Source organism: Hyperolius riggenbachi, chromosome 1 (genome assembly GCF_040937935.1).
Source record: "Hyperolius riggenbachi isolate aHypRig1 chromosome 1, aHypRig1.pri, whole genome shotgun sequence".
Taxonomy (NCBI): Eukaryota; Metazoa; Chordata; class Amphibia; order Anura; family Hyperoliidae; genus Hyperolius; species Hyperolius riggenbachi.
The window spans coordinates 191,584,840-191,599,221 of record NC_090646.1 but is presented as its reverse complement, the minus strand read 5'-3'; the positions used below and the strand labels follow the sequence as shown (position 1 = coordinate 191,599,221).

The 14,382-nt window shown below is 43.1% G+C and overlaps 1 protein-coding gene across 9 annotated transcripts in view; it reads right to left on the bottom strand.

The window, feature by feature from the left end:
* ANAPC10 (anaphase promoting complex subunit 10) overlaps window positions 1–14,382 on the bottom strand; it is an 85,104-nt gene that overhangs the window by 59,515 nt on the left and 11,207 nt on the right. For all 9 annotated transcript variants that reach the window (XM_068279378.1, XM_068279391.1, XM_068279366.1 and 6 more), the window contains exon 5: window positions 397–517. In XM_068279378.1, the coding sequence (XP_068135479.1) occupies window positions 397–517 (121 nt within the window). The remainder of the gene's footprint in view (window positions 1–396; window positions 518–14,382) is intronic.

Here is a 14,382-nt window from a genome sequence, read left to right as displayed (position 1 = left end):
ATAGGTTTTTCTTGAGTCGTACCTTTACTTTTCACTGGTATGGTTATTTCCTACACGAATGTACCATTACTATCATCTCAACAAACTTTTGTTAAATAAAAAAACATAAGAAACCAACTACAAATACAGTACATCCAAAGATTAACTGCAAACTGTTAATCTGAGGACACAGTATCTGAAAAGCATAAAGGATTTAAAAGCTCATTTCACTTTAACAGTGCAACGAAACTGAACTAGAGAACCAGCATACACTGGCACAATCAGGAAAATATGCAAACCACATGATGTCAGCAAGGGAAAAAGTCTACAGATTTAACAACCCATAACTCACGGTGCTAAATCATGAAACAAATTGGATTGCGTTAGACAAAATGAAAGCCTACAAAATCAACCTACCCGAATTTCCTGAAGGTTGTGGAAGTTGTTGCCCACTCTGACTGAGATTTTGCTTGGTGTGTAGCTCTCGTCTGACTTGTAATCAGCGTAAATGCATAAGGCTTTCACGGTAGTCTTTCTTCTGCAGGCCAGAAAACATTAAAATACACAGTGAGACAACCACAATGAAAGTTCATCAACATGTTTATGCAATGCTGTTAAAAGTTGGGCCGTGTGAGTTTTATGCCCTAAATAATTTGTAAAGGCTTGGCACTCGCATATACACATAAACAGCACTCGCTAAACAATAAACTGCAGGAAGCCTCAAGGGCAGCATTTAGCAGACCGTGGAAGCAATATAGCAATCTAAAATGTTGTCCCATTTTGTGTAAGAGTGCATTGGGCAGCTTAGTTATGAATAAGACTCGTTATATTGTATTAAGTCTGGATACTTTTTAAAATGTAACCTATCTTTACTGAACAGATTTAACTGAGGGAAATTTGATTTTTTTTTTATTGTTGCTTGGATGTTTACTACGACTTACACAAATCTTGTAAGCTTAACTAAAGCTCAGATTTAAGTCTTAAAAGGTGGCCACACATGATACACTAAAATGATCAATTTTACATCAATTCGATAAAAACAATAGTTTCTACAGAACAATAAAAAGCTTTTTTTTTTTTTTTTATTTGAGTGCATTTGCAGGATTGTATGGTATGTGGTAGATTGCCGATTTCGTAATGTAGAGACACAAGCAATTTGTTTTCAATCACTTTTTTCATAATTGGGGAAAAATGCAACACACGTGATACATTGGTCAGATTTTTCTTGTGACAATCAGACAAGTTGCTTGTAAATTTTGAATTGAAAAGAAATGCATCCAAAGACAATATAAGAAAGGCAAGATGTGAATAAAGGACAACCGTAGGGAAAGGAATAAGGATTCTGCCATATTTATTTCCTTTAAGCTGCGCAGGCAGGCGCAGTAATTCTGCACCTGCGCAGTAGAGACCTGATGACGTCGGCTAGACCACGTGACCCGCGCCGTGGAGCGCAGTGTTCTCCCCAGAATTTTTTTTCCAGCCGGGTGGCATGAAATAGTAGCCGGGTGGGGCAATATGAGAAATGCAGGGCCGGTGCTTCTGTGCGCAACCCTGCTTATAGTATAGGAGGAGGTGAGCCGATGGCAGCCGGGTGCCCATCAAAACTAGCCGGGTGGAGCACTCGGCTAAAAGAGCCTGGGGAGAACACTGGAGCGCAACATGAAGCCGACCTGGCGAGGTCGGCTTCTTCAGCGGAGGACACCGGCAGTGAGTGGAGCTGCGGCAAGGGCACAGAACGGCTTCCAGGGGCTGGAGGAAGCCCCAGGTAAGTGGATTTTGATTTTTGTTTTACCTTGGACTTCTCCTTTAAACAGACTACAAAAGTAAATGAATATATACCACTGTAAAAATTATACATTTCTCAGGTTCTATCAGTTACAGGTGCAAGTATTGAACTGAACAGCGTTGCCCGCATTGTAAAGAATTGTGGGCACGGTTTCTTCTAATTTCCAAATAAGAATATTGGGTTGTATAAAACTGCGTTAAGCAGAATAGCATGCATAAAGTCTTACCGCACGATAAGTAGAGTAGATTGCAATACATTACATATATTGCATCTTGTTCTACTCATCGTGCTTAATGCCTAGTACATATGATGAGATTTTTAGGCAGATTTGCTGTCAGATCGATTATTTTCAACATGTCCGATCTGATTTTAATTGATTTTCCGATCGATTTTCCAAAGAAGTTAACGGAAAAACGATTAAAATCAGATCGGACATGTTGAAAATAATCGATCCGGCAGGAAATCTGCCTGAAAATCTCATCGTGTGTACTATACATAAGACTTTACACATGCAGTTCTACTTAACACCATTTATTGCATACACCCCATTGTTCCTTAGAGCATCATTTTAAAGGAAATGGCAATGCATTTTCTGCATTAAATGGGATTTGATACAGGTAGTCACCTACCTCATAAAGCAGAACAGCTGCTATACCCATAGAGATGCTGATTTAAAAATAAATAAATAATGTAATCTCAATTTTTTCCTTGATTTGTTGATTAAGTGTGTATTTGATTGAGAACCACAGGATTACAACCCCCTAGTCATACCAATTAGCACACAAATGAATCTTGCCTCCTTTTCTTGCAACAAACAGAGCTTTCTGTTGGTGGCATTGCTGCTGCGATCTGTTTTTTGTGTTTTTTTATGGAATTTTTTTGTTAAATAAAAAGGTATTTTCTTTTTAATTTATCATTTCCCCGAGATCCAATCCCAGTGATCACCTCTCATAAACATCAGCCTATGTGAGGTATCTGATTGTGAGCCTCTCCTGGGGACAGCTCAGTGACAGAGCTGTCCCCTGCACAGCGCTGCACAAGTAATTGCGTCCGTTTAAAAATAAAAAAATTATTGATCATTATTGAACTCGATGGACGTATGTCTTTTTTCAACCCAAATAACTATGTAACTATTTACAGTCTGCCAGCTCCGATCGTGGCTTGCAGGCCGTTTACGGAGCCGAGCTCCGTAACTCAGCATAGATACGCGTGCATCTGCGTGCCCATTCCCCACTAATCTCCACCCCCAGGACTGAACGGCAATCGGCGTTAGGCGGTCCAGGGGAGCCACTCTGTGGCCACCAACTGGCGTTAGACGGTCACAGAGTGGATATTCGGAGGCCGGTTTTTGCCTATGCAGTGGAATCTTGGTTTGCAAGCATGATTAGGAAACATGCTTATAATCCAAAGCACTCTTATATCAAAGCGAATTTCCCCTTAAAGGGAACCTAAACTGAGAAGGATATGGATTTTTCCTTTTAAAATAATACCAGTTGCCTGACTATTATGCTGATCCTGTGTCTCTAATACTTATAGCCACAGCCCCTCAACGAGCATGCAGATCAGCTGCTCTGACTGAAGTCAGACTGGATTAGCTGCATGCTTGTTTCAGGTGTGCGATTCAGCCACTGCTGCAGCCAAAGAGATCAGCAGGACTACCAAGCAGATGGTATTGTTTAACCACTTAACGACCACAGTCAGCCGATCGGCGGACCTAGGCGTTAAGTGGGTTTCCATCCATGTCAGTTCACGGAGGGTGTCTCCATGAACAGCCTGTGAGCCTCCGATCGCGGCTCGCAGGCGAAATGTAAACACGCGGAAAAGAAATCCCTGTTTACATCCTACGGCGCTGCAGCAGCGCCATAAAGCAGATTGGTGATCCCCGGCCTCTGATTGGCCGGGAATCGCCGGCATCTGATATGCTGAAGCCTATCTTAGGTGGCGCAGGACGGAGATCCATCCTGCGCCGCCTGTAGCGAGAGGGAGGGAAGGACAGAGAGGGCAGAAATCATTGCGGAGGGGGGCTTTGAGGAACCCACCCCCAGCACGCAGATAGCCGGCGGCGATCAGACCCCCTCAGCAGGACATCCCCCTAGTGGGGAAAAAAGGAGGGGGGGGGGGAGAGGAAGTCTGGTCGCCCTGCAGCAAACCTGATCTGTGCTGTGGGCTGGAGAGCCCACACAGCACAGATCAGAGAAAAGGAGCCTGGTCCTTAAAGCGGAATATAACCCTGCATTTCAACTTTGCTCTAAAAGATTATTTACAGTATATTATATGCAACCAGCATTTTTTTTTTACTAGACCAGCATTGGAAGGGTTACACAGGGCTTTAAAGTTCCTTTAGATTTCTGCAGAGGCACCCGAAGCTGAAATAGATACATTTTGTTTACATAATGTATCTAAGTGTTGAATGTGACTCATCTCTCTCACTGAGAAGGAGCTTGGACGACAGCCAAAGAGTGTGTAACGGTTTATCAATAGATACATGTAACTAAATAGAATGTATCTATCTGAACTTCTGCATATCTCTCCAGGACCTTTAAACCTCTGTGTTTAACCCTTCCAATGCTGGTCTAGTAAAAAAAAAATGCTTTTTGCATATAATATGCTGTAAATAATATTTTAGAGCAAAGTTGAAATGCAGGGTTATATTCCGCTTTAAGTGGTTAAAAGGAAACATCCATATCCCTCTCAGTTAAGATTTCTTTTAAGGATTAATGTCAGCTCAGGTGATTCGTTCCACAATCCAAAAACAGTTACAGAAAAATATTAACCGTAATACAAAGGACTGTACTGTATAAAATAAAAATGTAAACAATACTTTCACTATAACTAACAGAATCATTGCTATCTAGTGGCTCTCCTCAACCTTTTTCGTGTGCGGCTTTAATATGAAAAGTATCAAATGACAGTTGCTTTTGCCTCCTTTTGAGGATTTCACAGAAATGTGACATTGTGCAGTCCCTACACTCAGAGTAAGTACAATCCTGCAGACTTACAGGGAGAAGAACCATCATCTCAGTTGTAATGATGTGACACGTGTAAACTTTTTTTGCTTGTATATCATGTCAAAATTTCACAAAATGTTTTGCTTGTATTACAAAGCGCTCTCAAAACCAAATTACTCTTAATCCAAGGTTCTACTGTAGTTGGATTATCTGCAATGTTGCATTATCGATATTCTACTATCGGCTTGCCTATCACCTACTAACACTAACTCCCTTTCAAAGCAAATCCCTAACTATTCACCTAATGCTAGCCACTCTCCCCTAGCTATAGTCCTAGGCATACAATGGCCTCCACTGGGGACTGTATACAGGATGGAAGCACAAAGATTAAATATAATAAAACATTACAAAAGCTTGTTTGTTCTAGCTATTGAGTTTGCTGATAAACGGCACCAGTCTTCAAGTTGTATCCATACGCACAATCTCCTAGCTTGATCCTTCCAGCGAGAGTTTGGGAGCTGAGCACTGTACAGACACCTAGCTTCCTATAGTAAAGAAAAGCATTTGTTGCTATGGGGAGAAGGGCTGACATGTAAAAGACAGAGCAGCTTCCACGAGAGATGTGAGAAGGAGAACAAAGGACTTGGCCGACAGCGTGTACACACGTCCTACTGTCAGCAGAACTCCCGCCCAGCGGGAGGGTCTGACGAACACATCGTTAGCTACAGTATGGCGTGTGTACGCCTTAAAGATCCAGCATGCCGGAGCAGGAACAGACTTTGGTGCACACCTGTACACAAACAGATTCTTGACCAATGCGGCAGAGTATATACAAGGCTTTACTCAACCTTCTGCTTCAACTGATGGCTATCACGGCACGATAGTCTATTATTGACCACCCTTTTAAAATGCATTAAACCAGAATGGTGGGCTGATGTTTTGTCTTTAAACACACATCTGACCTGAGAGGAATATGGAGGCTGGTATGTTTACTTCCTATGAAACAATGCAGATTGCCTGGCTGTCCTGCTGAGCCTCTACTGCTAATACTTTTAGCCATAGACCCTGAACAAGCATGCAGCTCAGGTGCTCTGACAGAAGTCGGATTAGATTAGCGGCATGCTAGTTTTAGGTGTGCAATAGGCAACTGGTATTTTTAAATGGTAATAAATATAGCAGTAGCCTCCATACCCCTCTCAGTTCAGGTGTACTTTAACATTTATTGACTGACTAACCCAGATGTCCTGGCACCACTGGTCTCACACTTAAGCCTACTACACACTATCAATTATGGTTGGCCAATCATTGACCAATTTTACCAAATCCATGTTGTATGAGGGTTTACCTGCACAATCAGTTCATAGTACTCAATGTCTGTTGACCCTCATAATACATGGAGGTGGTAAAATTGGTCAGTGACTAGCCAATCATAATTGAAAGTGTGTACCAGGCTTTACTCCTGGTGTGACACGGACTATGGAAGCCATATCATCAGCCTTCTTCCTGATATTAGGGCAGTATTCAATATTGAATGAACACTGGTTTCCTTTCACAGAAGAGGTAAGTACCATTTCTTTTAATAAACATCTAAAATGAGTTTTAAAAACTAACGTGACAAAATTAAATTGCAAAATACTTCAACAGTTAATGCCCTGTTTAAAACAGGGCTGTGGAGTTGGTACAAAAATCCACCGACTGACTCCTCAGTTTAGGATTCCACCGACTCCGACTCCTCTAGTTTGCATATTACAATCTTGTTGATTGAAAGCATGTAACATGAAATTCGTCTCTTAACTGCCAATGCTTAGGAATTTTAAAAGACAACTGAAGTGAGAAGGATACGTAGACTGCCATATTTATTCCCTTTAGTCATAGACTAAAACTAGTCCTTGGTAAGAGTACTTGTAAAAGGTACAGACCGGAGCAAAGAACATCTATCAGGCCCTAGGCAATGTAACTGTGGGTACATGTAAGAGTGATGTGCAGGTACTCTGCAGGGGAATAGGGGATCCTTACCGCATTACACATTCTTAATGTACAATCTGAACCAGGTTTATGGGCGATAGACAACTCCTCTGTGTTCAATGCAGGGCTGTGGAGTCGGAGTCGTGGAGTCAGGCAATTTTGGGTGCCTGGAGTCGGAGTCGGAAAAAAGTGCACCGACTCCGACTCCTAATGAATTTGTAACTGTAATTAAAATAGAAAATATGATAAAATGTTCTATTTCTCAGATAATAGTCATTAAAAATAATGTATATATACAGTAATAGCTGTGCTTAGTCCAGTCCCCGTATTTTTAGAGCAGTCCCCGTATTTTTAAGGTCAGATATACATATCAGATTGTGACTGTATATATGATGTGTACACAGGAATCTCTTATATATACTAAACAACATCTATGCTGTAAGAATAAAGCCTGATGTGTAGCCATGTCACTAATAGAGATGGTCAACGAGATGGAAATAATTCTGCATTGATGCTGATTTATGCAAATGTATGCACTCCCTTTGCTGATGAAATAAAATAATTTGATATGTTATTAAAATTTGGTTTGGTGACTACAAATTAAAGGGTAACTGAGACGGATGCAAAGTAAAGTTTTATACATACCTGGGGCTTCCTCCAGCCCCCTTCAGGCTAATAAGTCCCTCACTGTCCTCCACCACCCGGATCTTCTGCTATGAGTCCTGGTAATTCAGCCAGTCAGCGCTGTCCGGCCGCATGCCGCTCCCACAGCCAGGAACAGTCTGCACCTGCGTAATAGTGCTGCACAGGTGTAGTATGCTCCTGGCGGCGGAGTGTGTGCATGCGCACTACGCCTGACTGGCTCAAGTACCTGGACTCATAGCAGAAGATCCAGGTGGTGGAGGAGGACAACGAGGGACTGATTATCCTGAAGGCGGCTGGAGGAAGCCCTAGGTATGTATAAAACTTTAATTTCATCTGTCTCAGGTTTACTTTGTTACACAGTAGTACTATACTCTACATATGCACTCCCCACAAAGCTGCAGGGAATCCACTGAGAATGCTGTGCACATTGAACACAGAGGTGTTGTCTGTCACCCATAAACCTTGTTCAGATTGTGCATGAAGAATGTGTAATAGAGGAAGAATCCCCTTATTCCCCTGCAGAGTACCTGCACATCATTCTTACATGTACCCACAGTTACATTGCCTAGGGCCTGATAGATGTTCTTTGTTCCGGTTTGTACCTTTTACAAGTACTCTCACCAAGGACTAGTTTTAGTCTAAAGGGAATAAATATAGTAGTCTACATATCCTTCTCACTTCAGTTGTCTTGTAAAATTCCTAAGCGTTGGCAATTAAGAGACGAATTTCATGTTACATACTTTTAATCAACAAAATTGTAATATGCAAATTAGAGGAGTCGGAGTCGTGGAGTCGGAGTCGGAGGAATCCTAAACTGAGGAGTCGGAGTCGGTGGATTTTTGGACCGACTCCACAGCCCTGGTTCAATGTGCACAACATTCTCAGTGGATTCCCTGCAGCTCTGTGGGGAGTGCACATGTAGAGTATAGTACTACTGTGTAACAAAGTAAACCTGAGACAGATGAAATTAAAGTTTTATACATACCTGGGGCTTCCTCCAGCCCCCTTCAGGCTAATCACTCCCTCGCTGTCCTCCTCCGCCACCTGGATCTTCTGCTATGAATCCAGGTACTTGAGCCAGTCTGGCGGTGTGCGCATACACACACTCCGCCGCCGGGAGCGTTCTACACCTGCGCAGCACTATTGCGCAGGTGCAGAACGCTCCTGGCTGTGGAAGCGGCATGCGGCCGGACTGCGCTGACTGGCTGAATTACCAGGACTCATAGCAGAAGATTCAGGTGGTGGAGGTGGACAGCAAGTGACTGATTAGCCTGAAGGGGGCTGGAAGAAGCCCCAGGTATGTATAAAACTTTTCTTTTCATCCTTCTCAGGTACCATTTAATTCGTAGTCGCCAAACCAAAATTTTAAACACATCAAATTATTTGATTTCATGAGCAAAGAGTGCGTACATTTGCATAAATCAGAATCAACGCAGAATTATTTCCATCTCATTGACCATCTCTATTAGTGACACGGCTACACATCAGGCTTTATACTTACAGCATAGATGTTATTTAGTATATATAAGAGATTCCTGTGTACACATCATATATACAGTCACAATCAGATATGTGTATATCTGACTTTAAAAATACGGGGACTGCTTTATTGAAGCAGCACAAGTAACTAATTTTGATTGATTTATTTCATTTTTGTGGACTAAGCACAGCTATTACTGTATGTATAAATTATTTATGATGACTTATCAGAGAAATAGAACATTTTATCATATTTTCTATTTTAATTACAGTTTGAATTCATTAGGAGTCGGAGTCTGTGCATTTTTCCCAACTTCGACTCCAGGCACCCAAAATTGCCCCTACTCCGTCTCCACGACTCAGACTCCACAGCCCTGGTTTTAAAATATAAGACAAATACACATCTTAAAGCAAATCTGATTTATTCTCTGCAATGTTCTGCATGCTATTGTAACAGTGCACATTACCATGTAACTTAGCTGGCTGGAGCTGCTCAAATTATTGTCTGTGTCATAGGGGCTGCCATTCTAAGCCAGCCATACTGAAGTTGATAATGAGCAGATACGCCAGGCTAATCGATCCCTGTCTGACTGCAATTCACTTGGATACTGATAAATTCCTACTCTACAAGTACACAGTAAGCTCAATCCTGATAGATTTCATTAGGTCGATAGAACCGCCAGCATTGTACTACTCGATGAAGTGCAACACTGTGGCCCATCGATCTCCCATTGCTCCAGCTCCACCCCATCGCATGGAAAAAAATGTTTTAACAAGTTTGATCGGATTTTGGTTGATAAGCTGTACAAAAACGATCTAAACACAACTGATCGGTTATGTTGGACCAATAGATTACTGACAAATCTAGTCAAAATAATCAAATCAGTAAGAATATCAAACACAAAAATTGAGACATGCATAGTCCGCTTTAATCCTTGCAAATTCTGAAAAATACATGACATGCATATCACATGGGCTTGCTGACTGGAATTGGTTAACTTCTGCCTCTATGAATGTCTGAGATAACAAGGTTTATAAAAGAGGGCGGGGAAGCAAGAGCAGCTTGCATTATCAACAAACTGAATGATAAAATGACAGGCTGAGTCACAGGTATACAATCCTGGCTCAGAGGAGAGCATACAGATGGGTTTTATACATGATAATAAATGAAGTAGTGTCTGAATACCAGAAACAAGCATGCAGATAATATTGACAGATCTGACAATGTCAGAAACACTTGATCTGCTGCATGCTTGTTCAGGGTCTGTGGCTAAAAGTATTAAGGTGCGTACACACATGCGACTATAGTCGTTTGAAACGATCGTTCCCCGATCGTTTAAAACGACGATCGTTTAAAAAAAAAAAGCAGCCAACGACTATTAAGTCTAACGACGGACGAGCTAGATCGTTAAAAACGAACGATCTAGCTTGGTGGATTTTTTCCAACGACGATCGTTTGCAAAAGTAGTACATTTATTATTTATTTATTGTATTTATAAAGCGCCAACATATTACGCAGCGCTGGACAATAAATAGGGATACATACAATATTTAGGGGTGACATACAGCAAAATGACAATACTTGAATACAAGAAAGATCAGATCATGCAGCACAGTATGAGTACAAGGTAATGCTTAGTCAGTCACTGGATGGAGCATGGAGATTAGGCAAGTTAGGTTCACTCAGATGCCTAGCATGGGTTCACAGTAATGGAGGTGCATGATCAGGTTGGACACAAAAGGAGGAGGACCCTGCCCAAAGGCTTACAATCTAAAGGGAGAGGTAGGGACACGAGAGGTAGGAGACCAGAGTTCAGCTGTGGGTTTAGAGCACTTGTGAGGGGTAGTAGGCCAGAGTGAAATGGTGAGTTTTGAGGGCTTTCTTGAAGATGTTGAAGGAGGGGGCTGCCCTAATGGGTGGAGGTAGGGAGTTCCATAGTGTTGGAGCAGCTCTTGAGAAGTCCTGGAGGCGTGCATGGGACTGGGTGATGCGGGGGGCGGTTAGGCGAAGTTCATTGGAAGAGCGGAGTGAGCGGCTAGGTGTGTACCTCTGAGTAAGATCGGAAATGTAGGCTGGACAGGTTTTGTGGACAGATTTGTAGGTCAGACACAGTATCTTGAATCTGATTCTGGACTGGATAGGAAGCCAGTGGAGGAATTCAAGGAGGGGATCCGCCATGGTGGAGCGATGGGAGCAGTGGATAATTCTGGCTGCTGCATTCATGATGGACTGCAGTGGGGCTGTTCGGGTCAAAGGGAGACCAGACAGCAGGGCATTGCAGTAGTCAAGGCGGGAAATTATGAGGGCATGGATGAGGAGTTTGGTGGTGGCAGAGATCAGGAAAGGGCGAATCTTACAGATGTTCTGAAGGTGGAAGTTGCAGGACTTTGTGAGGTTTTAGATGTGGGGAGTGAAGGAGAGTGCGGAGTCCAGGGTGACACCCAGACAGCGGGCTTGAGAGGTAGGGTGAATGGTAGTGTGGTTAACAGTGATATGCACATCTGGGAGGTTTATGGATGTCCGGGTGGGAAGATCATAAATTCCGTTTTGTCTAGGTTTAGTTTCAGGAACCTAGCGGACATCCAGGAGGAGATGGCTGATAGACAGGAGGAGACCTTGTCCATGGTAGTGGTGGATATGTCAGGGGTGTGGAGGTAGATCTGGGTGTCATCTGCATACAGATGATAGTTAAAACCCATGGAGGAGATAACCTTGCCAATGGAGGATGTGTATAGGGTGAACAGTAGGGGGCCAAGGACCGAACCTTGGGGGACTCCCACCGAGAGGTGGTTGGGGGTGTATGAGGACTCATTGAAGGCGGTCGTGAAGGAGCGGTTGGAGAGGTAGGATGAAAGCCAGGACAGGGCAAGATCGTGAATGCCCATGGACTGGAGGGACTGGAGGAGTAGGGGATGATCTACTGTGTCAAAAGCTGCTGAAAGGTCAAGAAGGAGGAGAATGGAGTATTTGCCTTCAGCTTTAGCTAAGGCAAGGTCATTGACCACTTTGGTGAGAGCAGTTTCGGTTGAGTGGGCAGGCCGAGATCCAGATTGCAGTGGGTCTAGCAGTGAGTTGGCATTGAGGAACTGGGTCAGGCGTTTGTGAACCAGACGCTCAAGGAGTTTTGAGGCAAAGGGGAGGAGGGAGATAGGACGGTAGTTGGAGGGTAGCGAGGGGTCGAGGGAGGGTTTCTTGAGCAGGGGTAGTACAGTGGCCTGCTTGAAGTCTGAGGGGAAGGTACATCGTTGGAAACGGTCGTTCGTACTAGACTTGACATGCGCATTTCACTATTTCTCCATGGAACTTTTCATTTTTATGCGCAGGCGCAATAGTTGCTTTTACGTGATGTAACGTTCGTTCTAACGATCTGATCGTTACACACCTTTTAAAACTAACTTTACTTAGGTCGTTCTGTCATCAATTAAAAGTTAATTCGTCGTTGACAACGAACGATCGTTGTCGCATGTGTGTACGTAGCTTTAGAGGCAGAGAATCAGCAGGACAGCCAGACAACTGGTATTGCTTTAAAGGGACTCCAAGCACCTCCCAAGAGCATGCCTTTAAGATTTCGACCAGTAATGCAAAGTACTTAAAGATGCATACCTTTCTGTAGCTTGTGCTCTCCTCTTTCATTTGATGCCTGAATTGCCGTTCTACACCAAATATTTTACGTTCGATTTCAATTTAAAAATCGCGGCTGCCATCTTGGCTATGTTATAACTTCCGGGTCACCTTGTATTCTCTGTTATAGAAGTGCATAACTGAATGAAGCAAGAAGAGGAAGTGACACATATGGCCATTGCAAGAGGCTCCTCCAGAGGGGTCATAGCACGACTTTGTTGGAAATCGTCTGGCTTAAAGGCATGCCCATGAGAGGTGCTCGGAGTCCCTTTAAAGGAAATAAATATAGCAGCCTCCATATCCCTCTCATTACAGTTTTCCTTTAAAGCACATGGTAGCTAAGGGGTGCTACAGCCAATGCAGAGCATGCTCAGTACTACTGCCTGGTAGGCATATGGAGCATTAGGGAGTAGTGATGGTCCAGTGTATAATATGGTGATACATGCTGCTAATAAACAGTTCCTAATTACTACATGTTATAGCTTGTTACTGGATCGTTATCTTAGAAAGTTTCCACTGAAGTGTAAAGAAATATGGGAAAGGGAGCTGCCTGACCTCTCAGAGGAAGATTGCCTGGAAGTCCTCCGGGCTCTGCTCCTGCTCTCGGTTAATGCTACCCAAACATTTTCCCAACGTCAGATAATTCATAGGACTCACTTTACCCCTACACAATTAATTTGGGCTGGTCTGCTTGACTCTCCGGACTGTCTTAGGTGCAAAAGGGATCATGGTGACTTGTTACATATGCCGTGGAACTGCCCCAGGCTTCGTAGATATTGGTCTGAGGTTTTAGACATAATTGGTAAGGTTTTTCAAACAGAGGTCCCTAGGACTGCTTTGGTATGTGTTTTGGGTGCTTACGATGATGGGAGTATGTCAGAGAATGTAAGGGTAGCTGTTGTGCGTTCGCTTTTTATTGCTAGAAAGTTAATCCTTCAATTCTGGAAAAACACTGCGCCTCCCAATTCGGTTCTATGGATAAATGATGCGTTAAAATGAGAAAAGGTGATATATGCACATAGGAATGCACCGGACAAATTTGAAAAAAAATTTGGGGAAGTTGGCTTGAAGCCCACGATTATGTTGACACGGACTTGATTAGGGATCAAATTCTCTCATCGATTGGGGTATCAAGGATGCGCACTGTAGATCCTAAGTGATATCTTACATTTGAAATGTTATGGTACTTTTGTATTCGTTTGTGTTATTATTATGATCGTTGTGTATTGAACCTTTGTAATGCTTACATTTTATTCAATAAACAGTGTTTTGTTGATTGAAAAAAGGAAGTAGTGATGATCATGTCTAGGAGAACTCATGGAGAAGCATGTGAGTTGTTTGATCAGCTGATAGATTTGCAAAGCTTTGATTTGCTGTGATCACATCCTGCTTTAGTATCAGCGATGAGGGAAGCGACGCGGGCGGGGATCGCCGCTATGGAGGAGGCGGGGCAGCAGCGAGAGTGATAGATAGATGGTAAAAAGCCGGCTGCGTGTTGACAGCTCGGCGTATGATTTATGGGGGGCACAGCAGAGCGCAGGGGGGCCTGTGGGGGGGGGGGGATCAGTATAGCAACAGAGGCTGGGCAGTATATGCAGACCCAGCCTCTGTGTGCTAATTCGCATTTCTTAGAACCCACCTCGGGTTATCTTTAACAACTTTTCAGCATACAGGATTAGAGTCTGATGAAGGTGGAATAGCCAAAAGCTTACTCTAATTTTAATGGTTTTATCCTGATTCAAAACTTCTTGCTCCTCTCTCATGTGTACTTTCCCAACTCATAGAAGCCGTCATGCATTATCACACAACAGCCACCTGGTGGCGGTATGGACAGAGAGAGAGAGAGAAGCTCCAGTCGTACATAAGACAAGCAAAGACACAGAAAATTTACTGTACAGTATATCGCGCTTTTCTCCTGGCAGACTCAAAGGAGAGATTCTCCTGAATAGCTTATCAGT